General features: G+C 40.4%; 1 protein-coding gene across 2 annotated transcripts in view; it reads left to right on the top strand.

The window, feature by feature from the left end:
* The window catches only part of NFATC1 (nuclear factor of activated T cells 1), a 147,347-nt gene that overhangs the window by 11,968 nt on the left and 109,269 nt on the right, over positions 1 to 26,110 (top strand). For both annotated transcript variants that reach the window (XM_024206820.2, XM_024206821.2), the window contains exons 2-3: positions 126 to 1,224; positions 14,168 to 14,327. In XM_024206820.2, the coding sequence (XP_024062588.2) occupies positions 126 to 1,224; positions 14,168 to 14,327 (1,259 nt within the window). The remainder of the gene's footprint in view (positions 1 to 125; positions 1,225 to 14,167; positions 14,328 to 26,110) is intronic.

Raw genomic sequence — 26,110 nt, 5'->3', positions numbered from 1 at the left:
TATAGATTGCTCAGGAATGCCAGTGTTTTCATGTGATTATAGCATCATGCTCCACTAAGACTCAGTAGGCTAGTAGGTTAGTATATATGTGCAACACACCTCATGTCATTCATTTTTTTTTTCAGAACACTATAATTATGCATCTTCAAATATAAATGCCGGTTTGCCTCTAAATGTGGCACATTCCTCATTGTCAACTCCATGTCATGGCCTTCAGACCAATCCTGTCATTTCAATTGTCCCATCAACAAATCATCCTTCTGGATATGGAGGACACATTGACGGTGGAGCCTCTGGATATTATCTGTCTCCAAATGTCAGACCTAATGGAGCTCCAGCATTAGAAAGCCCCAGAATTGAGATAACTTCTTATCCGGGACTGCATCATAATAACAACCAGTTTTTCCATGATGCTGAGGTTGAGGAAGCTATCCCAAATGCCAAGCGATCACCTTCTACTGCCACTTTGAATTTACCAAACATTGAGGCTTACAGAGACCCATCTTGCTTGAGTCCAGCAAGTAGCTTGTCTTCCAGAAGTTGCAATTCTGAAGCTTCTTCCTATGAATCCAATTATTCTTATCCTTATACTTCGCCCCAGACATCTCCATGGCAGTCCCCATGTGTGTCTCCTAAGACCACTGACACTGAGGAAGGATATCAACGCAGTATGGTGGCCTGTACTTTGCTTAATTCACCAAGACATTCTCCATCTACGTCTCCCAGAACAAGCATTACAGAGGAAAACTGGCTAAGTGCTCGCAACTCAAGACCATCTTCTCCCTGTAACAAAAGAAAATACAGCCTAAATGGTAGGCAGACCTCTTACTCACCACACCACTCTCCGACACCTTCTCCTCAGAGCTCTCCTCGGGTTAGTGTAACGGATGATACATGGCTGGGAAACACTAACCAGTATACCAGTTCTGCTATAGTTGCAGCTATCAATGCCCTTACCACTGACAGCACAATAGACATGAATGATGGGATTCCTATTAAATCTAGGAAGACTGCAATAGATCATACCGCATCCATGACTCTCAAGACTGAACCAAGTGGTGAAGATCATGGGACCATATCACCAACTGCTGATTTATCACCAGAAGAGTTTTCCGGGTTTCAGCACATCAGGAAAGGAAACTTCTGTGATCAGTACCTTTCTGTGCCACAGCATCCATACCAATGGGCCAAACCAAAGTCTCTGTGTCCTACATCATACATGAGGTAAGGTTTCCTGAATCTATGAAGAAATTCTAACAACATTTTTATATGTACTTTTTCTCCTTTTCCTGTTCAACTATCCTTTCCCAAACACAGTTCCTCCCACTTCTCCACCTGCAAATATTTAACTGCTCTATTTTGCCATTTCATAATATTGCATCTTTGGTGTGTGGAGTGACCCTCATGAAAACACTGAGTGGTAAAAAATGCAGTTCTAAGAGTCACTCATCTGGGGGTTAAACTGGCAAGACAGTATTCTTTTCCCAGGAGACTAGAACCCCATTCCTGGCAGTCTAGAGACTAGGAATACAGGTACATTCAGAACCGTGGCTCTGTCAGTCAGTAGGACAACATGGTGCTGCTACACCATTGGATTTACTTAATTAGTTCAACATTTCATTGTTTCCCCTCATAAAATAATGGCATGCCCCACAGGTATGCCTGCTAATGGGGGTCTTCCAGGGCTCTTTCCATGTTGGCTTTTTATTCAGGGCATAAAAACACAACATGACTTGGTTATATTATGCAGTACAATACCCTTATACACTATGCTCCCTTCATCTGAAAGCTACATCTGCCTTCCTTTGCGTGGAAAGACAAAGGTTTTTTCTGACATTGTTCTTTCAATTATTAAAAAAAAACCTCATTGGAACTAGTAACACAAATAGATCCTGTCCCATTTATTTATCACACAGTAACACTGTATTGTCAGCAAAGAAAAAGCCAAATTATATTCAGAATTTTAAAGAGTAATAACCATGTCCTGTCCTCATGTACAGGGTTTCGTTCTTAAGTCTTCCTAGAAAAAGAATGAACACAGAGGGTGATGCTCCTTGGGATAATGCTGTAGAGATCAGTTTGGTTTTCAAATAGTTCAAATGCTAGTCTAAGACCTCTAATTCTGATCATAAAAGTCAGTGAATTTGCAGGCACAACAAGCTATGTACCTTGATGAAAGTTAAACTTAAACCGTGTTTTTAAAAGTGAAGAGAAAAGGTGGCTATGTAGGGAAAACACCTATGCCCACCACCCTCTTCTCTCCCCACTTCACACTTTAATCAATGCGGCATCTTCCTATCAGTGGCATCTTCCTATCATCTTCCTGTTTTCAAAAGTCAACTAAACAAATTGTGGCACCTTGTATCACAACAAACAGTACTGTGCCTCTTCAGCCTCAAACCCAGTCCTCCTCCTCCTCCTTTGTAGGTAGAATGATCTCAAGCATCTGTTTGAGTTCTCTTTAGCAGCCTGATCCTGTACAGTGCTGATCAATCCTGGGAGAGGCTAAGCACTATCAGTTCCAATGAAGTTGCTGGGTAGTGAATGCTCAGTGCCTTCCAGGATTGGGCCCTTGGTTTGTATAGCACCGGACAAATCCCTTAGGGCCTTCTTACATATTTAAAAAGGCTTTTGTGTTCTCCCTCCAAAGGTATAAACTAGTCTAAATTCATTGAAAGAGGCAGGCTTCTTTTTGTTTAAAATTTCCAGGGAAATAATATGACAATTTGACAAAAAATATCTTTCAGTTACAGAGAGCCTCTCTTCACGTTTTATTATATACACTCAGAATGCACACAACATTCCTATGTGCTAATACAAACAAAAAAGGTGAAATGTACAAAACTAAGCATCCGTATGCTGTGTATTTAACATTTTTTCCACTGTTTTGGTCTTGTGTAAAATATGTTTCCTGGTTTGCAATATGTTTCCATGTGATCTCATTAACTTGTGCTCCAGGGCAGCTGGAAGCTACCGTAGAAATGAGATTTTAAGTTATTTCACCAATCAAATACACTGACCAAGCTTCCTTCCACAAAAAATACCTCTCGTTTTATGTATATGAAAGAGTGCTGGGCAATTGAACACAGACGTCAACAGGATCACAGACTACGCAATAGAAATTGTTATTTTAAATCTTTCCAAAAAGACTGGATAAGAATTTGTCACAACAGGTCTGGATTTTTTTCCTGTTATTTTACACATCTGTTCTATTTCAAATGCTGGGATTGTAGGGTTAGGTTCCAACAAACAACACACATTCCAAAATCCACTCTGTCATAAGGATTTTTAGATAACCATATTTAATTACCTCCTGTATCTCTTCCTAAATATGTATTATAATTTTAATAAAAAGAAAGGGTGATTTGGAAAATCATTGGATTTCTTTCTTTACTTTTCTTAACCCCTAATTTATTAGTTTTCTTCAACCAGACCATCTGCCAGTGCTAAGGGCCACATCCCTTTAGATTTATCTACAGAGGTCCTTAGACAATAAAGGAAACTATTTTTTTTTAATTGTTTCTAAAATTGGTGACATTTTTGCACTTACTGTATTTAAAACTAGTCCAATAATTTTAGGGTTTACGGGGGGAAGGAGGGGAAGGAAGGGAGGAGAGCGAGAAAGAAGGAATAGATAACTGGGCAGCATAATTCCTACCTCAACTGAGGCTTGCCTGATTCTATGGTCCTTGTGTACATTAATTTCAGTATGGGTTCAAAGCATGCATAAGGATTGCAGGATTGGGCCAATTTAGACTCTGATCCCTATTCTGAGTTTAATGGCAAAACTCCCATTGACTTCAATGGGAGCGGGATTGGTTGGATGCTTAGACCCCAATCCTACATTGGGGTCTGCTAGCATGAACCCTTATGCTCACAGAGTGACCCACTGAAGTCCCTGGAACTCTGCATGGGTGTTGTGGATTCCAATGCAGAATTGTATGTATCTACATAGAGTTCCATTCAAGGCACGTGGCATTAGAAGATGTCGATGAATTGAGTCTGCCCACATGGCTCTCTCTGCAGGATCAGGACCTTAGTCTTTAAACTTGTATGTTGAGCTTTAGGATGCAGAACATGTTTATAAGGGAAACAGATATTTACAAGATACATGTTCAGCGATATAAGCTGAGTGATAGCAATGTGAACCATTTTGCTTGCAGCAAAATGGAATATCTGCTATCTAAAATTCTCCATCTATGTAGGAAAATACTCTACTCTAAAGGTAAATTATTATATGGAGGGTAAAGAAGAAAGGAGGGAAGATAGAATATTATGAAGATCACTTCCTAGTGTTTATTCCAAGATCTTTGTTATTAGGCTGTCTAGTGCTTATCTCACTTTTATTACATTCGTGATTTATCTGTAGACTCCATAAAACAAAGCAAGTGTAAAAATGTGACTCAGGCATCCTCTTGAATTGTACCTGTCTCAACAATCTGTAAAACGGATCATCTTCCGTTTGTAATTCCTCTTCTAGAGTAAATGCAGTACATAATTAAAAGGAAACACCTTATCAGCCATTTATTTTGGAAACAGATATTTTTCTGTATTTATCAAGCAATCTCTATATAAGTTACATCTCTGTATATGTACCTAACATACTTTCTCAAAATGTTTTTGGGCTAATGTTTACTAAGGATGATAAGTTCAAAATCAAACTAGAAATACTAAATTTTATTTCACTTTTAATCTTGGGCATAGATAAAGACAATATTGTGACCAAACAGTATTTAGGATTTTTTAACAAAGAAAATAGGCTTTAAAATAATTATTTGCATGTCCAAAAATTCTCTTTGTAGTATCAAAAACAACTGGCATCTCACGTCACAAAAATTCCAGATTTCTGAAAACCTCATGTAGGGTATGTATTTCTGTCTGTTGAGCTGATAGATCTGTATGTCTGGACTATATAACATTTGAAATTTCCTAGAGACTTTACTTGTCCATTGAAAAGCAACAGCTTCCTTTTGTATATCATACTTATTTTATCACATGAATCCAAAAAGTGTGATGGCCTGTAACATTCGTGTTTGCATTAATTGTAGGGCAGTATAGTATTGCTACATTCACTGGTCATGCATGGTATGTATGAGGTGTACCACATGAAAAGGAGCTTCCAGGAATTGAATGTCAGTTTCAGGTGGGCTTATAAAAGCTCCCTACTATGTTTTCTTGTATGGCTTATTTTTTCTAAAAGTTGAAAGCTAACTTTTTAGCTGCAGTCTCAATTTTTCAGCCTTAAAAATATACATACAAGTACTTGTGCCCACAGAAATGCACATTCATATATATATATATATATATATTTACACATGGAAGCTGTAATTTACAAACACAAATTGTGTGGCAGGATACCCATCTACCTGAGTGGCAAACACACATTTGGTCTTTGTGCATGTGTACTTTTTTTTTTCATGGAATTGGTGTTAGATTCTTAAACCTCCAGTTTTGCAAACTCCAAGTGTTCAAAAATCACCAATCAGCACTCTTTCCCCCACCCCAATAATGTATTTTTAAAATAATATATTTAGGATTCTTTTTCTTTACATTTCCCCTTTCTCCTTCTTGCAGTCAGGCAGAATTGAAGCAGCTGTGGTTAGGGGAGTGCATGGGCTGCTCCATCGGAAAGTATTGCACCTCAAGGGGTCACAGAGTTGGGGAGGCCATGGCTCCATCCCATAAAGATGAGCCAGCAGAGCTATCCCATGGGGGTTAGTAACACCCAACAATGGGGTGTAGCAGTGGGCACACAGTCTCTGTGTGCCTGAAGTATCTCTAGCTATGCATCCTACTCCCTATAACAAAGCATCTTCAGGACTGGTATCAGTTCTCATATACCCACATGTTATATTTGTTGTTTAGGTAAAGTTGATTGCTATAGTATCCTGTGGGGCTGAGGTCCTGAGCTTGTTTGATTGTTGTAGTACGGTTCTGAGGGCTACCCTGAGGCAGTGGCTTAGTTAAACTGAACTCTTCTCTCCCATTGTTTTGGAATGTGTCGAAGCTCCCTTGTGAGATCTTTATTAATGGCCTTTGTTTTGTTTTTTTTGATGGCTAGTTTTAGCATAGTATAATATTAAATTCAGAGCAGTGAGGGAGGCCTCCAATTTTTAACTGTGCTCTTTTTATGAAATATTTCTTTGCTGTTTCCATGCTCTTGTCTGAAAAATCAATAAGAATAAATTTTTGTCTATGCCAATACCTTTTGAAGTATAGGCTATGGGATGCTCAAATTCATAAGGATTGCTTGCCCCTGAGCATCATAATAATAATTTATATTTATATACCACCTTTCATCATGAAGAATCCCAAAGTACTTTATGAACTAGAAACAGGAGTCACTTGCTTCACATACCAAGGAAATGCAGCCACCTCTGTAGTGGAACATAGCATCTGTTTTAACAGCCCACGGCTGCATTTCTCTACTATGTAGGATAGGAAGTGAGAAAAATCTATGCAAATAAACCTGCAGGGGGAATATACAGTAAATATATTTCTCATATTGCAAGTGCTTCAGGACTGTGACTGTGTCTTCACATGTGCTTTTACAGAGACTTATCCTATGAAACTTCTGTCTTCATTATTATCTCTGAGTTCTATTCTAATATAAATATTACTAATAACAATTATAATAGGTAGGCCAAGTATAACTAGTTACCACACTGGAATCTAGCTAGGGCATTGGTACTAACTACCCTATTCTTGCAAAAAAGTATCATGAGACCTTTAATAATCACCAGCAGTCAGGATCTTCCTTTTAAACTATAGGTAAGGCTGAACTGCTGTTTTAAACTAAATGTTGTTGTTCTTAGGGTAAAGATGAGATGTAAACTGGTTATTTAAAAAAAATGAATTGTCATGAAACTAAAGCTTACCATAGAAATTGGCATTAAGAAAGAAAAAACTTTCTCTTGACATGATATCAGAGATCTTTCCTAAACATTATTAACTACTCGCATATAAAAATATCAGTTAAATAAATACAAGACTTTTAGAAGGACAGCACAAAGGTTTAAGATAGACCAGTACATTCCAACTTAATGACCGCATCCTTCAGAAGCTTCCCCATTTGAGAAATTTTATTCATAGGAGTAGGCTTATTGAACTCAGTGGGACTAATTGCATGAGTAGATATATTCAAATGCATAAGTGTTTGAGAGCTCAGGCCCTAAATCTGTCCAGCTGGCCGAATTCTCAGTTGCACTTTTCCGATGTTTAGGGCAAGGATGGATGTGAGAGAGGGAAAGGGAAGGGAAGGTGGCTTATAAAAATGAATAAAAGGCACGTTAGCATTCCCACATTCTGAGCTGTCCAGGGGCAAGACTGGTGCCTGGTATAAACTTAGGCTTTACATCCCATGGTCTCCTAGCAGAGGATAGTCATGGTGAAATACATTCCAGCCATGTCCCCTGTGCCAGGGGCTGGGAGCAGGGCCAGTGCAGAGACTTCACACCAGTTTTTCAGTGGTTAGGAAGACATTTTGCACTGGGAATATTCTCAGGGGTTGTTTCCACCCACTTTAGGGCCTCATTACACTACCAGAGTGATAAAGAAGGGCTTAAGAGGGCCTGATTCTCAGTCACCCTGTCTTTGTACTTAGGCATTAGAACAAACATAAGGCTTGATTCTCCAATACACCATTTTTACACTGTTGTAACACCATTGACTTCAATGGATTACTCTTGATTTACAATGCTATACTGGAAGTCAGATCAGAATTAGGCCTCATGTAAGATCAATCACAGTGCTGAGACCCTTAAATATGACAGGGTCAGTTAAAGGGTAAAATCTGCAAAAGTTTATGAGCACAAGCTCCTTTTTGAAAAGTGATGTAGGCATTTAGAAACCTGCATCCCATTGACTTTCAATAAGACTTAGGCTTCTAAATGCCTGTCACTTTTGAAAATGCAGCGTAGGCCCAGAAATCACTTAGGAACCTGTGAAAATTTTACCCAAGATCTTTTTTATTTCAACTGACATGATGACATACTGCTTAATATATTCTTTGTCCGCTAATCTAAATTTTTTCTATTAAAGACCGAGGTCAGTTAGACTGGCTAATCTATGATTGATTTAATCACATGCTTTATCTGGGTAAGTGAAAAAAGTCACTTTTCATCAATCTTGTAGCCTGACTTATGTCCTACTGAGTTCAGGTGATCCAGTTTTTTTTAAATTTAACTGACTTGAAACAAGCAGGCCTGCTTATGGCTTTTAGAAGGATCACAGCTGGATTTATCATGTCACAGGAGAAAACTTTCATTCTTGAGAATGAGAATCTGGTGTGAACAAGTCCATGGAGCTACACCAATTTACACCAGTTGAGGATCTGTCCCGGTGTTATTTTCTCCACTACAAGGGGGGCTTCACCAGCTTGTAGAGTTGAACTCTCCCAAATTGATAGGGATCTTTTCAGCACTCAGATTAATTTTTTAACCCTAAAATATTTGCTCCATGATTTTTTTCCTTTAACCATATTATGCTGCAGGAAATTAAGTGCATGATGAAGATAACCTAAAATAGGAAATAGCTCTGACAGCCACAGCCCATGAAACTGTTAAATTCATCACTCTGCTTCCTTTATCAGGAAAACTATCATTAATTGTCAATTTATTATCAGTCAGGATTCATAGTGGAATTTTGATGATTAATAGGAAGCTAACAGCAAACCAGATTTTTATGACCAGTGTTACATTAGAATCAGTAACTTTCCTTTGTATTTTACAATTTTAAGTGCTTATTTAAACATTTTAAACAAAGAAACAAAATCAGGGGAGATCAGGTTATTTTCCAGTCAGTTTCATGTCTTTTATTATTATTTTTATTATTAATTATTATTATTCCTTTTGCACTTGAGGACTCTAAGGTTTGTGCTGGTAGTTGGATTAGTGCTTTTTTTATTTAGTGGTAAAATGTCTTAACCCAAGAGAGGCCATGTCCTCAGAAAAAGAGAGAAAAGATCCGTCAAATATGAACATACCTAAAACCAGAAACATCTGTTTAAATATGTGTGCTGATCATCAGCAGGAGATATGCAGGTGTTTTGCTCTGGTCTTTGTTATTTATTGTTGCAGTCAAATAGAGTTTCTCCAGAAAGTTTTCCAGGAATCTTTCAGGCAGAAGTATATCCAGAATGCAATATGTACACAACGGTGGTCTTAAACACTTGCCAGCTGCCTTTCAATAACTAAGGGCCAGGTTCTGCTTGTGTGAATGCACAGTGCTGGGGGAGGGCATAAGAGACCCTATCATCCTTCATCTCCTTCCCCCTTTTGTTGCCTGCATAAGAACCAGACAGAATTGCAGTCCCTGTGCTCGGGTGAGCTGCTTTGCCCTTAATGCTTCAGGGGTACACAGCACACCTAAGTGTGGTAGGCAGGCCATGGTCCTGCTGCTCTCTTGCATCATTTGAGGTGCTGGCTGGCCATGTTGGGAGTAGTAAGCCAGCATCCCATAAAGAGGTGTAGTAGCAGCATGTTCTCCTTCCACACTGAGGAGTTCCAGTAGGCACTCTGCAACTCTACCACCCAGAGCTCTGCCAGGGCAGGGTAGCTCCAACCCAACCCTTACTATGGGCTGTGCCTGAAGGTACTATTGAGCCCAAAGGACTTCATTTTGCCCTCATTGTATTCAGTGGCAAGCTTCCCATTGGCTTCGGTGGTGCAGGATCCAACCATAAGTATTAGCAGAGAAATAACTTCAGTACCGACAGTTTTCAAGATATATTCTATAGTAAGTATAAAAAAAGTACAAGAGACTCTTAGATACCTAGATAACCATGTTTGTGCAGCACCTAGCACCGTGGAGCCCTGGCCCATGACTGGGACTTCTAGGTGCTACTGCAATACAAATAATTTAACAAGAAATGTATCTTAAGGAAAACTGGAAAATTAAGGGCAACTATAATACTGTAGGTATGTACTATGTGTATGTATATATAATATAAATTACACAAAAAAAGATGTTTAAAGAACATTGTTAAGGTTGCAAAGTCAAGCATGCAAGTTAGGATATGCCAGACTTAAGGTTTCCTGTGCAAATATTGAAAAAATAGAAACGCCCACCACGTGGCATCATATTGGCATCTACATCATATTGGCATCATCAGGCAGGTTGGAACCTTTAGATACACTACACTGATTTCTGCCACTTGGGCTAATAGAGTAACTGATAGTAGTAGATTGTCATCCTCTGTGGACCAGCACTAGCAGGAGAGGAGACACACACTTTGCCAGATAATTTCACAGATATTTGCTGACAGGAGGGGACTGGTGAGACTCTGGAATCTTGGGTTTCATTTCAGGCTCTGGAGGGGTGTGTGCCCTCGTGTGTGTAGGCATGGCTTGACATGGGTGAGGCCTCATTTCTTGGGAGACAGGATTACGGAGGTAAATGGATCAGCACAGACTCTTCTGCCCATTTCCGACAAGCTTTTCCCCTTCTGCCTTAAATCTGTCTGAGTCCTGTCTCTTCTCTCCCCTCTTCCCCCCGCTCCTTATCCCAGTCCCATTTTCTTTGCCTAATCCCAGTCTCCATTCCCCCAGTCTCCTTGCCCAGCCAGTCCTAATCTCCCCTCCAGGGATCTCAGTCTGACCCCATCAGTATCCTCCCCTGCTCCTTATCCCAGTCTTCTCCCACCCATGCCAGTACCAGTTTCACCACTCCTTTTCCCAATCTACTCCTTTTCCTTCCCCCGTCTGTCTCTTGTCTGCTTTGCATTTGATTCAGGCAACTTCCTTTTCCCCATGCTGGAACTCAGGCAGCGTGGAGGGTCATTGAGAGGACAGAAGAGACGGGCTCCCTGCTCTCAGTTTCTGTACCCCTCCCCTCTTGGGTCTGTAGCCACCTTTGACCCTGTAGACCAGGGCTGGAGCACGTTTAGCCACTATGTGAGGATGGTGCATGTACAGTCCAGACGCAGGTGGGAGCTATGAGGGTATGGCGTATGCTCAGTTGCTCTATGGGGATGGCATATGCATTCTGGTCAGCACTGGGAATGTGAGAGTATGTCTATACAGGAAAGAAAAACGTGAAGCTGGCCCATACCAGCTGACATGGGCTTGCGGGGCTTAGGCTGCGGGGCTGTTTCATTGCTGTGTAGACATCTGGGCTTGGGCTGGAGCCTGGGCTCTAGGAACCTGTCGGGTGGGAAGATCTATAAGACTATAACATGGTTCAAAAAAGAACTAGATAAATTCATGAAGGATAGGTCCATCAATGGCTATTAGCAAGGATAGGCAGGGATGGTGTCCCTAGCCTCTGTTTGTCAGAAGCTGGGAATGGGCGACAGGAGATGGATCACTTGATGATTACCAGTTCTGTTCATTCCCTCTGGGGCACCTGCCATTGGCCACTGTCAGAAGACGGATACTGGGCTAGATGGACCTTTGGTCTGACCCAGTATGGCAATTCTTATGTTGAGCATACCTAGTGACAATGGAATCTTTGGAGATTTTAGCTATTAAGCTAATAAGTCTCTTCTGAAGTGTGATTTTTTTGGAAAGTTTATAACTTGGCCGTTCCTGCTCCAAAGCATGGTGATGTTAGAGCTGTTCAAAGTAAAGGTCACCAAAAATGTGTAACATGTGCAAACCAGCATTTTTTCCCGTAGCTTAATTCTCAGAAATGGCTGAATCATTTTGATTATGACATTTTCCAAAAAACTCAGTCTGAGGAGACACCCAGCTTGGAAAATCTCAGCCTAAATGGTTAACATTTGGCAAAGTTGAAACCAACTGAAAATAAGATCTTATAATGGGAAGTGTTGTGCAATACGGTGCTAGCAGCCCGGCCTATAATTACATACACGTGCTCCCAGTTACAAATTAAATGTGCTGGTAAAAAGGTACTGAATAAAAATTAAAAAGCAATTAGCTTTTATCACATATCTAGACTAAGGCCCCAATCACGGAAAGACTTGTGACTGGGCTTAACTTTATGTGTTGAGTCAATGGGACTATTTGCAGTGGCTCAAGTAAGCAAATGTATTTCTGTAAAGTGTCAGGTCCTAAATAACAGACAAGGGGAGGAGGATATTGGGCTTCTGTCTGTCAAAAGGTTTTAGTGGTGACACAAACGATAGGAGTCTTGACAGGTTTGTGGAGCCAGCAGAACTCTGAGATGTAATTTTCTGCCTCAGATTGAAAAGGTGCTTGCTTGTACACTATGTGCATTCAATAGGGAACCTCTCTTGTGCCTGTGGCCTCCTTTAAGACAACTAATTTCTGTGAAAGAAGGTGAATTGAAAAGAAGGAAAATGCATTGCATGCCCCCAGCATAAAGTCCTCACGGTTTTAATTCCTTAAGTTATTGTATTGGAAATATTTTTTAAAAAATATTTTGTTCTCATCTTTGCTGGATGCCATGGAGCTGTGTTCATGTCAAAGGCCTCCAGCTGACGAAGCAAGCAGCAGAGCCTGACAGGGTTGTTTAGGGGATGCTCATAGTTAACTGGTATAATGTCTTGGAGTGTATGGAACACTGTCTATGTGTTATAACATTTTAAATGACTGGTACACATTTGATCATTCATCATTGGCTTGTCTCTGCTGTATGCCCATCTCAACATGTCTTTTTGTAAAATAAGCCAACCATAGACAGAGGGTATCTCTGGTGGATTATCTAATGCAAGTGTCAGAACTTCGAACTGTCCCATTCACAGCACTAGTTCACTCTCCTCAAATCCTGGCTGTAGCCTAAGAATGGCTATACTGGGTCAGACCAAAGGTCCATTTAGCCCAGTATCCTGTCTTCCGACAATGGCATTGTAGTGGTCAGAGCAGGGGACTGGCTAATTCCAAATGACACTCCTTCATACAGAGACCAGGGAGGTGAGGTAATATCTTTTACTGGACCAACTTCTGTTGGTGAGAGAGAGAAGCTTTCGAGCTTACACATGGCTCTTCTTCAGGTCACTCCTCCTTATATGAACTTGGGCAAGTTAGCCTCTCTCTGTCTTGGCTTTCCCATCTGTACAATGGGAGTAAGTGCTTCTGTAAATCAAATTGAGATTCTCATCTGGGGCTTGATCCCACTCCTGTTCCTGTTCAAGTTAATGGAAAAACTTCCACTGACTTGTATGGTGCATGATCGAGCCCAGATATGGTAAGGCGCTATATAAATGCAAAGTATAATATGTAACTGTCTATTTTAAATTTGTTGTACTATTTGAATACTATTTGAATAGAAGGTATGTTTGAAGGTCATTCTATTAAGAGACTTTACCAATTCCAGGGTTTTGAAAGATTATGAAGTAAACCTAAAACTTATTATTTCTATCAGAAGGCTGTGGCTAGCTTTAATTTTAAGACCAATAAAGTTACAGCAAGCCAGAGCCTATCAAAGACAGTTGTAACCAATGGTTTTATTTTGTGACATAAACAGTACATTTCTTTCAGTAATGCTCTCCCCTGACATTATTTTAAAGTGTGGTTCTCTGAAAGTGGCTCTGTAAAACCTGCAGCTTCTTATTGTTGTATTCAGTCATGTCTGATTGTTTAGTGACAATAATATGTCTTTACTATTTTTACTTCTGTTATAATTGCAGAGTCAATATAGAACTGGGAGACTGAGTTGGATTCTATTCTGGCTTGTATATCATCATCAATGTAATTCTTAATTAAGTTCTGCTTGAAGATCTACATTGTTGATGAAATATCAGCCAGAAAGAACCCTGCTTAATTTTGAGAATCCAACATGAGTTTTCAGGCTTGGAAGTTGCGGTGGGGAATATTTTTTTCTTGTAAATGAAGCAGATTTGATCTAGTCAGTGAGATACATTAAATGTAGAACTTCCACAATGCCAAGTTAATAGTCATTTTCAGACTAGAACCACTCTTTAAATTCCTTTGTATCCACCTTTGTCCTTTGATTCAATGATCAATACATTAAAGCGTTTTTAAACCATGCTTAAAATTTTTTCCATTTTGTTTACAAATCTGATAGCATCTGGCCCATCAATTATGCTTTACTCATAAATCTTCATAAAATAACCATTGCCTTTTAAATTACTTATGTCATGACATCCATATTGATGAAATTTTAAATGTAAGATGGTGAAGGATGAACTGCTAAACATGGTCTCTAAAGTAATAGAACCAGATTCTTGTGGTCTGTGATAGTCTACTTGATGTTAATATTTAATACACTTTCTCTTCCATTATAGCCCATCCCTGCCTGCCCTTGACTGGCAGTTGCCATCTCACTCAGGACCTTATGAACTTCGGATTGAAGAGCAGCCCAAATCCCATCACAGAGCTCATTATGAGACGGAGGGGAGTCGAGGGGCTGTGAAGGCATCTGCTGGGGGACATCCTGTTGTGCAGGTATTGATATTTGTAATGGCAAGGATGTTTGTTTATCCTGGCACACTGGGGCTAGCACCCCCTTCCTTTGCCAAAATAAAAAGTGCCAGGAGATCTTTAAAGACCACAAGCAGCATCATATATACCTTTAACTCCATAGACTGGCTGTAAAAAAACAAGGCCTCTGTATATGATTGTTTTCTTCCTTTCCTTTCTACTGTTGCATCATATTGAATAAGAAGATACAAATAAATGTGTATCTTATATCTGTGCACTAATTCCCAGCTTAACAAATATTTGATTAGAATTTAAATATTCACCGTGGCATATATCTGAGCTCCGAATCTAGTATCCTGGGTTCTACTAAACTTTTTAGTTTCTAAATCTTCAGTATTTAAGTAAATAGTGTCATAAACTGAATCCTCTTTGTTTTGCTCACGTGAGTAATCTCATTCATTTTAATGGGACTTCTCTCAGTAACAAGACGAGCAAGATTAAGCCCTCATAATATTTTGCTGAGTTGCACTGAGAACTAATTCAGTGAAAACTCTTTCATAGACATTTTTAAAATTATGGTGCATTTTGCTACACAGAATGACAACGAGCAGGGTTTCTTCTAGTAAGAAATGTTTAAAGGATCAGATAAGTGACTCTCCTTCCTTCCCTCCCTCCCCCTCTGCCCCCAAACATATTTTAAAGTATAGTAGATTCTCAGAGTTACGAACAACCTCTATTCCCGAGGTGTTCATAACTCTGAAATGTCCGTAACTATGAACAAAATGTTGTGGTGGTTCTTTCAAAGGTTTACAACTGAACATTGACTTAATACAGCTTTGAAATTTTACTATGCAGAAGAAAAATGCTGCTTTTAACTATCTTAATTTAAATGAAACAAGCACAGAAACAGTTTATTACCTTGTCAAATCATTTTTTAAACTCCTCCCCTCCCCCCCCCTTTTTTTTAGTAGTTTACGTTTAACACAGTACTGTACTGTATTTGTCCTTTTTACCCTGTCTGCTGCTGCCTGATTGCATACTTCTAGTTCCAGTGTGTGGCTGATCAGTCAGTTCATAACTCTGGTGTTCGTAACTCTGAGGTTCTACTGTATCAGGGCAGTTCTGTTTGTGTTTTGATTCTACCTGTAATGAATTCTGCTTATAAAGGCTCACACCTTATTCCCCTTACTCCCACGATAGTGTCCCACTGAAGTCTGCTAATGTGAGTAAGGCCAGCAGAGTTTGGATCAATACAGAAAATGGTTGCCTTGAAGCTACAAAGTTTGTTCTGGGAGTAACATCCTTTCAAAAGACCAGCTGTATTGCTGGATGGCTTCAGACCATGTAGAGTCTGTGCACACAAAGTCAGTATGTGTTTATCTGCTTTAAAATCTATTATCTAACACATTATTTGAAGGAATTATACAAGATCGAAATGATACTCAGTGGAGGAATGCTGTATATATTTAGTGAGATAGCTAAGGAGAGAGTGAGTGAGAGTCTGCAGAGTCCTAGTTTGTTGTTTGTTTCTGCCAAAAGTCATTGGTGACATGGGGTTATGGGAGAGACCTGCTGAAAGATGAAGAATTTTAGCTGAATGTTTGTGAATGGTCTTAAATTGAGATTTGTGGCACTTGATGACAATGAATACATACTCTATTAGCTGCTTGATGCAGAGAAATGTAGATGGGAAGCATCAATTCACAGTGGTCAACTTGACATTTAAAAATTTCCAACTCGCGTAGTGGAAACACTGAATACGCTGCCAACATTTAATTGGGTTACATGTGTCCAGGCACTTCCCCTATAATCTCCTGCTCCAGTATGCAGGGAATGAAGTACACTGCCTCTGAATAGAGAGGACGGCAGAAAGGAAGGAAGGAAGGGGAAAACGAAGGGGGCAGACAAGTGGCAAAGAAAGGAAGAGGAAAGAATTTAACAAGGAGTAAGTACCCAGCTTGATCTGTTGGTTTGATAAAGATGAGTCTATTTTTCAATCCTTCTGTTATAATAGGGAGATTAAGTGCTACGCCCCTCTCACCACAACCCCCACATTTCCAAAGGGGACAGTGGCAGAGTGCAGGGAGTTAACAGGCGAGCCTGCACTCTGATCACTCTGACACCCATTAGTTTCCCCAGGGAAAGCTGATTGGGGTAATTAAAGGTAATTAGCTAATCAGGCTGGTGAGCTCGGTGGGCTAACAAGCCAATTAGCTCATCAGCTCAAAACTGATAGAGCGACACAGGAAGGCAGTGCCAGGGGAGAGAAAGAAACAGAGCTAGCTGAGCACAGTCTCACAGAAGCCTTGGGGACGGGAGACCTCTGGTCTTCTCAGGTCCTGAGGTGAGGGCTGGAAGCATGGGGGCTGTTGTAAATAGACTGTTACACAGGATTGCAAGGGTATTGGTGGACGAAACTCAAATAAATGGCACAGGGAGACACAGGCAATAGAAGGCAGGAGTGGACTGCCCCAGCTACATGGACAGAGAAGAGTTTTCCCAGATTAACCCTCTCTTCATCCATCCCAACTTTTACAGTGTCATCCACTCAGGAATATGGTGAGCCTTAGTTTACCTGGCTTGGACCAGACTTGTATCTGTGTTTGGATTTTTTTAAAAGTAAACTATATAAAAGGAGAGATAATGTAGAATGCCCGAGCGTGAGAAGTGAGAGCATTGATTTCTGCAATAAGGCCCTCTGCGTAAGGGGACTGTCTGATGAGCTGAGGACAGACCAGAGTTGCAAAGTTCAGATCTGAATCCATGCTCTACCGGAGGGCAGGGGTGTTTTGATCTGGGGTTTTGGTTCAGGCTTTTTGCTCTGATCCAGTGTAGCGTTTTTGATTGTGTTATGAAATTCTGCTGACCTCCACTATTTCCCCTGTATGCTCTGCTTCCAATTTTCCTGCTCTGGTAGCTGCATTTATCTGTTGCTGTTACTTTTGGAGGGTTCATTTTAAACTTTTAAAAAAATATTCCCTTCCCTTTCCTTCAGCAACACAGAGGAGAAAATGCACTAGAAAAGACCCAAAGATGCTTCCCCCACGCATTGGAGACATTTGCAGGGTGTGTTAGGCCACAGGGGAAGTAGAGCCAGGGAGCAACCGCTGTGTGTGGCATGGTCCTCAAATATAGGAGGTTAAACTCTGTGGCAAATTGCCATGGAGGTTACTCTTCTCTAGCCAGCCAGTGTTTAACTCTTTTCCAGTCCGCATTAGCTCCCTCCCCCTAGTATTCACTCCTCCTGGAGGAGAGGAAAATGCTCAGCTGCAGTTGGGAGCCAACGGCTCTTGAGGGAAACATGCTCACTGTCAGGAGAGAGCGTGGAAGGAAGGCAGGCTCCCCTCACAGAGGTGACGGGCTCTGCAGGGTGTAAGCCTAATTTTCTCATGGATCCTCTGGCTCCTCGAGGCAGGTGAAATTCATCCATGCTACAGAGGGCTGCACCATTTAAGCCTTACAATGGGGCTACATGATGGGAATGCAGGCAAAGCTGCTGCACAATAGGTGCTTACCCCCCCTCCCACTGCATGCCGTGGACATGGTCATCAAGCAATGGGTCAGAATGGGGAGGGGCTACAAGAGTCATGTTTACACTGGTCCACTATCCCCCAACACCCAATCAAGTGGTATAGAAGGGCTGTAGTTGCTATTCTGTGCCATAGGGTTGCAGTCCTGGGCTCTGGCCCCCAGACGGGAGGATGTTGTTCGCCTCCCAGCCCCCTTGCATCATCCATATAGAGCCTGCTTACTAGGGATTCCTGCAGGTAGGATGGATTTTCCCCACGTTGATGGCTGCACCCTCCTCCATGCATTTACCTATGATGATTTTTTCTTTTGCATTTAAAATTGCATATAGCGATGCTCACCTACCAGCGTTCCTAATGCAGTGTTCCACTCCTGCATATTTGCTCTCTACCTGCTTGGGTGTGGAGCTGCCACGGCAGCCCAGAGCTATCATCAGTCTTGATTTCTAAATGTTGGGAGAGCAGGATGAGCTGACACACCCAGCAAGCTAATAATGCTTCAGAACACTGGCAAATCAAAGGTGCTGGTTAGTCAGTGGCGATGAGGTAATGGTTGGCAAGGGTTTTTATACTTTGGCTCATAGAAATATGCTACTAGTCATAATTGCCTTTAGTGTTTAATAGGTAGTATTCTCCCCTCTGAGTCAGTACTGCATCAATGCCCCAGCCAGTGATGGGGGCATATGGTGCTGCTGGAGGTGCCATATTTCAGATGAGGGTTGAAAATTGAGAACCTGACCACTTGAGAAGCAAAATCCAGGCCCTGAACACATGGTTCTTAATGATAATGTTTCACTTTTTGCAAGAGTTAAGGTATTAACCCTGGAGTTTCCTGAGAAATAATTTGTGATGGGCATTATAGAAAACCCTAAGACAAATTCATTAGATAGTTCTGGCCAAATTCTAGCTGAGGTTACACCAACAATGAATCTGACACATTTGAAGAGTCTAAAAACTTTTCCCAGTTAGAGATATTTCTCATTCTTCATTCTAAACATGATTGTCTAGTGTTGTATAAAATGGCTGCTGCATTCTACCTGGAGGTGGTGGCATTTCATCTGCAGGTCAGTAATCTAATGAATACTGCTTGTGTAGCACTTTGAGGGGAGGAAAGCTATTTGTAAAGTGTATATAGTCATGGGGAGGAAAGGCCCTAGATTATAAATGTAAGGTATTTGCAAGGTAGCCGGTATATAGTTATTCTAATTAACAACTCCTCTTTAGTGAAAGAAAAGTATTTTGGCTGCTTCTGATGGCATTTTTACAACCAGGGTGTGGTGTATCTATGAGAGATAAAATCCAAATACTCAAGAATGTTTAATTAAAACATTTAGCTACTCCCATAATGGACTGGACTGAGCAGTAAAAGAAAATATTCAAACAAAATGGAATAGGTTAAGATCTGCGTTCAAAATCTTATTTATTACCTGAATGCTTATATGTAAAGAATGTAAGGAATTTTCTGCAATATCAGCAGCAATTTGAGGTAGGTGTATGGCCAGGGAAGAAAAGTAGTTTTCGTTTGTTTTTTAAGATAGGGAAACTTGGTGTTAGAATTCGTATATCACTTGAAAACACATTAATATTGGAAGCATATTTTTCTCAATTCCACTCCCCATGCAACCCCACTGAAATTACTGTGGTTACACAGGGTGTGTGTCAAAGCAAAATTTCATCTAATCCTGTGAGTAGCTGAGTGCGCTCAACTCCCTCATTTTATAGCCATAAAATGTCCTTGCCTACTATTTTATGCCACTAACCAAAATGATTTCCATTCAAATACACTTTCCACACACAAGCTGGATGGTACTGCTTTGTGGTGGACATTCTGGATGTTAAATGGTCCCTTTTACATCTAATCTATGCACTTTGGGCCAGATTTCCAAAGGTATTTAAGCCCCTAGTGGGATTTCCAAAGGTGCCTATCCAGGTGAGGCTACTAACTCTCATCGAAATCTATTGGTGCTTAAGCACTTTTGGAAATCCCACTAGGCATCTATCTGCATCTTTAGGCACCTAAATACTTTTGAAAATATAGCCATGTGACCTTCTTTAACTGGTTGCTGTCCATTTTCACACTTGTAGAGTGTTAGCCTTTTCATCCAAAATATTCAAGGATTACATAACCAATTAAATAAATGGCTCGAAGACTTCAGGGACCAAACTCCGACTGCAGGGCTGTCTAGATGCCTTCAGGTCTCAAGAATTCTTATGAACTTTGTCTCACGCTTAGCCAGTAGCTAACATCATATTGTTTTAACTTTATGAGGCAGTGCCTACTCGAACAGTCACTAACGTATTTGGATCAGGCTTTTACACCTCCATTTTTTTTTTTTGTAGAGTGTTTTTCACACAACTGTATTTCAAATGCTTTACAGCATTAGGGAATAGAGTTGCAAAGTTAAATCAACAATGTCAGAGGGAGAGAGAAATGAAGACATATAGGCTAAGGCAAAAAAGAGACGTTTTCAGATGATATTTGAAAAGAGATGAAGAGTTAATGAGCTGGCAAGTTTCACGAATGTTGTTCCAGGAAAAGGAGCTGCAGACAAAGCTCTCACACCAAGGCTCTGATTCATCCCCGCTCTTAAGCATGTGCTTAACTTTAAGCATGTGACCAGTCTAATTTAAATCAAAGTTAAATGTGTGCTTAGATACTTTTCTGGATTGGGGCCCAACCTTGATGTGCTTGTTTGAAGATACAGAAAGGACTCATTACTGGGTGAGTCAAAGGAACTAGAGAGGTCCATGGGAGTAAGTCCATAGTGGGTCTAACTCATGACCATCTGACACTTGGTGAAGCGGAGTGGATATGCAAACAACCATGTTAAATTGTTTTCCTCCCTTCCTCTCAAACAAGAGAAAAGGCCACTTTTTGTTAGTTAGCAGTGATTCCCAATTTTATTGGGAAACGATGAACTACATCTATGTGCCTTTTTAAACTTCTGCTTAAAAGCAAGCACCACCCTTTCATCCAGATAGAAATATAATCCTTTTTTATGGTAAGAATGTAAAGACGGCAGCAAGCACCTGTTAGCCAAATTGCAATTAATAGCACAAAGCCATACAACAAACCAGACAGGGAGTCTAGATTTTATAGCCCCATTTTAGACAGCCGGTACTACTCAAGAATAAATCTAAGCTGAATGGCTTTCACACTTCTTGCATCTGCATAGTTAAAGCTCTCCTCAAACTAGCAGACAGATAATCAAAACTGAAATGTAGAATGATCTGGCAGATGTTTTATGGCTGCTTATTGCTTCCATAAATCTAACAAATGGGGGAGAACTTGTTGAAAGCTTTTCACCATTAAATAGGGGTCTTTTTTGGGGGGGGTGTTGTGGCAAGAGGGCTCTCTTTGGTTACTTCACATAAAATTGCTCCCACAAGATTACTACATAAGCATAGCTACATCAGTGGCTGCTATCCTCCCTGGAAGGGCATCTCCAGAGGAAAGTAATTATCTGTATCCGTGTATCAGCCGGTCAAGATTTTCTGACAATGTGAAGTGCTACTTTATCCCCACCTTAAGGATAGGGTTTTGGGGACAGACCTCTGTAGTTTGGAACAACAGCCCATTTCAAGTGGGAACCACAATTGCCAGTTGTCTGGTGATGCGTTCAAGTCTCTCTTAAAAATATCTTTTGCCTATGCTCAAACTGACACGCTGCAGCACATACTCCTACTGCTAAAGAGGCCCTAGTGGTAGCAAAGATAATCAACTGACCATTCTGACTGGAGGGATTTAACAAACCTCTTGTCTATGATTCACATTTTATTTCCACTAGGAAAGGACAATACAGCAGGATGATGGTGTTGGGTGTGGAGGGTGTTTAATGGTCACTGTTTTGGCTGACACCAGGGATTGAACCACCAGAGCTATCAGCCTGAGTCACTACAGCTTCAGCTCAAGAGCCAAGCTCCGTTTCTGTGCATTCCTCTGTCTGTCTCTGTCCATTTGTTGTGTGGTGCTAGGACCATCTTTTTGTTCTGTGTTAGCAGCACCTAGCACAACCAAGTCCTGGTCCATGATTGGGACTTTTATGTACTACAGTAATACAAATAATTATTAATAATAATCCTCTCTGGATTGGACATAGAAAGGGACATGTAACACATGCTGACCAGGGGCTTATATTTGGTTTTTGCCTACGTTAGGAATGAGTCTGTTTTGGAACAGCCTTTATCAAATACACTAGAAGACCACTCAAAGTAAACTGAAAAGTATTTATTTTAGGGAGGAGGGAAGAAAAACTGTCAAACTGATATAGAATGTCCTCCGTTGTTTCACCTTCACTGTCTCTAGAAATTATACTCTTCACTAGTTAATGGGGATATCTGCTCTCAACTTCCCTCCTTCTCAACCCTTCCCTGTTTTCCTTTTTGGCTGACTTTTGAGATGAGGGATTCAACAGGGAATATCACAGAATTCTTCATGATCTGTGGATAATCTTCTACTTGTCCTTTGGTGATGATAGATGTGATGTGGACAGTGCCAACACTGCTTTCACGCTACTTACATACATTTTAATGGATATTTTCCATCATGGTTGGATGTAGAAGGGAAGCAGGGAAGGAATCTATGTCTACCAATTTGCAGAACCTGGTCTGTCTGCTTCTATTGTCTGATCAATTTTGGTGCATTCTGTATACAGCCTAACCGTCTAAAAAGAGTGCAGAGGAAATCTTTATAAAACAAAGAAAAGCAAGGAAAAGCAGAACAAAAAGGTAATCGTTCTTTTTCTCCTGACAAATACTTAGATCAGTATTACTATACTTTTTTACAACCATGACCAAATACCAAAAATTAAATTCTTCTGCTCCTTTATATCAGTGGATAATGATTCCACATTGTATAACATATGGTTCCTCACACTGATCTTTTCAGTTGTGGGTATTGTGTGCAGAGTGAATGGGGTTTTTTGAGCACCATATGATAGGATGATCTATCATTATTTTACAGTGTAGTTCAAAATATCTCTGCTCTGACTGATGCTTATAGGGTACCATTAAGTAGCAGCTCCCTACTCCAGCCCTTTCCTTACCTTTCAGCCATCTGCTCATCATTATAGGACACTTCTTGACTTACGGCCTGTGTCTATGGACAGATATTCTTCTGTTGCCTGTAAGATGATGTGCTCTTTGCTCGCAAGCATTGAGTTCACAGCAAAGCTTATCTTCAATAGGGAAAAATCTCTCTGCCCACCCCACAACACCGAAGAAAGGGTAGTTCTGGTTGACCGAGTTGTGTCTTGGTTGTTATGATGGCAGAAAATGAGACATACAAGAAATAAAGTCTGACTAAAATGGACCAACTGACTCTTTACAGCTCCGTGCTAGGGAAATGGCTACCTGAGGCCTGGTCTACACTAGGACTTTAATTCGGATTTAGCTGCCTTAATCCGAATTAACCCTTCACCCGTCCACACTACAGAGCTAGTTAATTCGAATTAAAGGGCCCTTTAAATCGATTTCTGTACTCCACCTCGACGAACGGAGTAGAGCCTAAATCGATTTTGTTAATTCGAATTAGGGTTAGTGTGGACGCACACCACCGAATTACTGTGTTTAAGTTAATGGGGTAGTGTGGCCGCACACCACCGAATTAATGTGGTTTAAAACCGAATTAAGGTGCTTAGTGTGGCCGCGCACAATCGAATTTATACAACCTGTTTCCCAAATTCGAATTATCTAAATTCGGATTAATCCTGTAGTGTGGACATACCCTGAGTTGCAGCAGATTAGCAAGGTGTTTGTAGTGCTTCTGGTCAGACTGTACTGCAGATACTCCTACAGAATTCATTGTTGCTAATTCAGTTTTATAAATTCAGTCTTGGCTGAGAGCTGTCAGACACAGCCCATGAGCATGGTATTTTTTTCTCTCTCACTTTTTAAAACTGTATTAAAAAGAAATAGTCCATCTTAAATTAAACAAGAGAGAAGTCGACAGAGATGACAACGAGTCAGGTCTCTGAGGATTTATTTGCACTCATAGGAGTCCAAAACAGCTATAATTTAAAAATAAAAATTGACAAGCAGTTAATTGCATGGCCTAATAGATTTCTGTCTTTTGAGAAAATTATTCAGATGTCTGAGATATTAATGTTGAAAAGTGGTCCCTGCATGTACACAGTATTTACTCTGTAGCATTTTCAATAAATCTATGCTATTAGGCACCCTACAGTTGGAAATGCCTGGTTAGAAATGTTTATGATCAGACTTGCTAATTTAGAAGGCTCCAGTTCTGCAAGCTTCACACAGCTTGAATACACTTACTGTTAGTCAGCCTCAGTAAGCATTGGAGAATTGGCCTCAAATGTTTGTGGCCAGATTCTACAAAAGAAACAAGCCCTAATTCTGCACCATGGGACTGAAGGCTGGGAGATCCTAGAAAATCCAATCTGGGTAGCTTTTACTGCCTTTAATTTCCTAGCACAGATCCCTAGAATGAGTCTTTACTGATCCAGTTCTTAATGCACCTGTTATCCTCTAGTGAGAGGAAAAAAACAAATTAGAAGTACCTGAGCACTCAGTAATATCAGTATATAAATGCCTCATTACATGGGTACTGGACACACCAGGATGTGTCTCGAAGTAACAAATAAATGCTTTGGACCAGATAGTGCATGACTTCTGGACAGAGAAGGGTAGGGCACAAGGAACCTTACTCCCCCATTTTTGCAGTCAGTGTGAAAGGAATCCCTGAGAGTACTGCACCAGCATAGTGTCCAGGTAGCCATGGGAGTTGATGGTCCTGAGTGGCAGAAGAGAGGTAAGGAGCGTCTGCATGGAAGTGCCTGTGGATCTCCTTGAATCAGTGTTGATCTCTGGAGATCTTCTGATCAAGGGAGTGGGAATCCAGGCTTCTGCATTCCATTTCCCCTGATAGAAGAATTCCTAGGATGTTCTCTATGTTGAAATTTAGGCTTGGTCTACACTACCGATTTATATCAGTATAACTACCTCACTCTGGAAAATCCACCCCCCTGAGCGACATAGTTATATCAAGCTAACCCCTGGTATAGACAGGCTATGCTGATGGGAGGGCTTCTCCGGTTGACATAGCTATCACCCTTTGGGGAAGAGAAGTACCTACCCCGACAGGAGAAGTTCTCCCATTGGCATAGGTAGCGTCTTCACTAAGTGCTTTAATGGCACAGCTGCTCCGCTGAAGCTCTGTAAGTGTAGACAAACCCTTCCGTGGTTTCCTATGCAGATTATTCCCTCATAGAGAACAGAGCCCTTTAGCCTCAGTCCAGCAAAGCACCTAAGTATGTGCTTACTTTTAAGTACAAAGGTAGCTTCACTGAAGTCAATAGGTCTAGTCACATGCTTAAAGTTAAGCATATGCTTAAGTGATTACTGGATCTAGGCTTTAGTTATTTTAATGTTTATGTAGTGAATTGGACTTCTGTCTCAGTGGAGAATTGGGCTCAATGACATTAAAATGGAGGTACACTTTCAGTCCTGTTTATTAGATGAGTGAGCCAAGGCTTTGTGAATGCAGGCCAACAATTTATGACTTATTTGCTTGCAATATTAATTTCAATTTAGAAATCATGCACCAAAGTTACAAATGAATAAATCTGCTCCAGACTTGTCAGATTATTGCATGTTGACCAGCACCCATAAGCTGAAATGAAACAGTTAAAATTAAAAAGCTCGACCAAAAGCCAGATGCTTCTTTATGAACCATACTAACCTACCTGCAAAATACCAGCTAACCTGCATGAAGCAAGTGATTAATTTTTTTACAAGTCTGCTTTGGTAACTAGACATCTGTCCTCTATTCTTAAAGTAATATCTCAGGGCAAATGATTTTTTTCCTCCTCCCTACTACCAATTACATAAAACATAATTTTCCTGGGCTATATAGTGTGTAATACAGCATGTATTGTATAGAAATATATAAAAGGACCCAATTTCGATCTCACACCATTTTTATACCAATGTAACTTCATTGGAGTTATTCCTGATTTATAACTTTTTTTATTTTTGAGACTTTATAAGAATAGAATCAAACCCATAGGTATATTGTAATCTGTAAATATATTAATACAATATCTGTGTATGTGATTATAATACATATTTTCCTTTTGTAATCAGTCTTTGTTCCAACGAACAAAAAATGGAATAGGTGGAAAATATAGTGTCATATTACTCAGACACACTCTGTAGGTTGCAGCTTTCACTCTGAGCATGGGTTTATCATTTCTCTTCTCATGAAGCATAGCTTAAGAGATCTTCTTTGTTATGAGCCATGGAAGAGAGAAAATCCAC

Source organism: Terrapene carolina, unplaced genomic scaffold (genome assembly GCF_002925995.2).
Source record: "Terrapene carolina triunguis isolate 2854851 unplaced genomic scaffold, T_m_triunguis-2.0 Scaffold58, whole genome shotgun sequence".
Classification (NCBI taxonomy): Eukaryota; Metazoa; Chordata; order Testudines; family Emydidae; genus Terrapene; species Terrapene triunguis.
The sequence above is the reverse complement of the archived record's forward strand: the minus strand, read 5'-3'. Positions and strand labels throughout refer to the sequence as shown.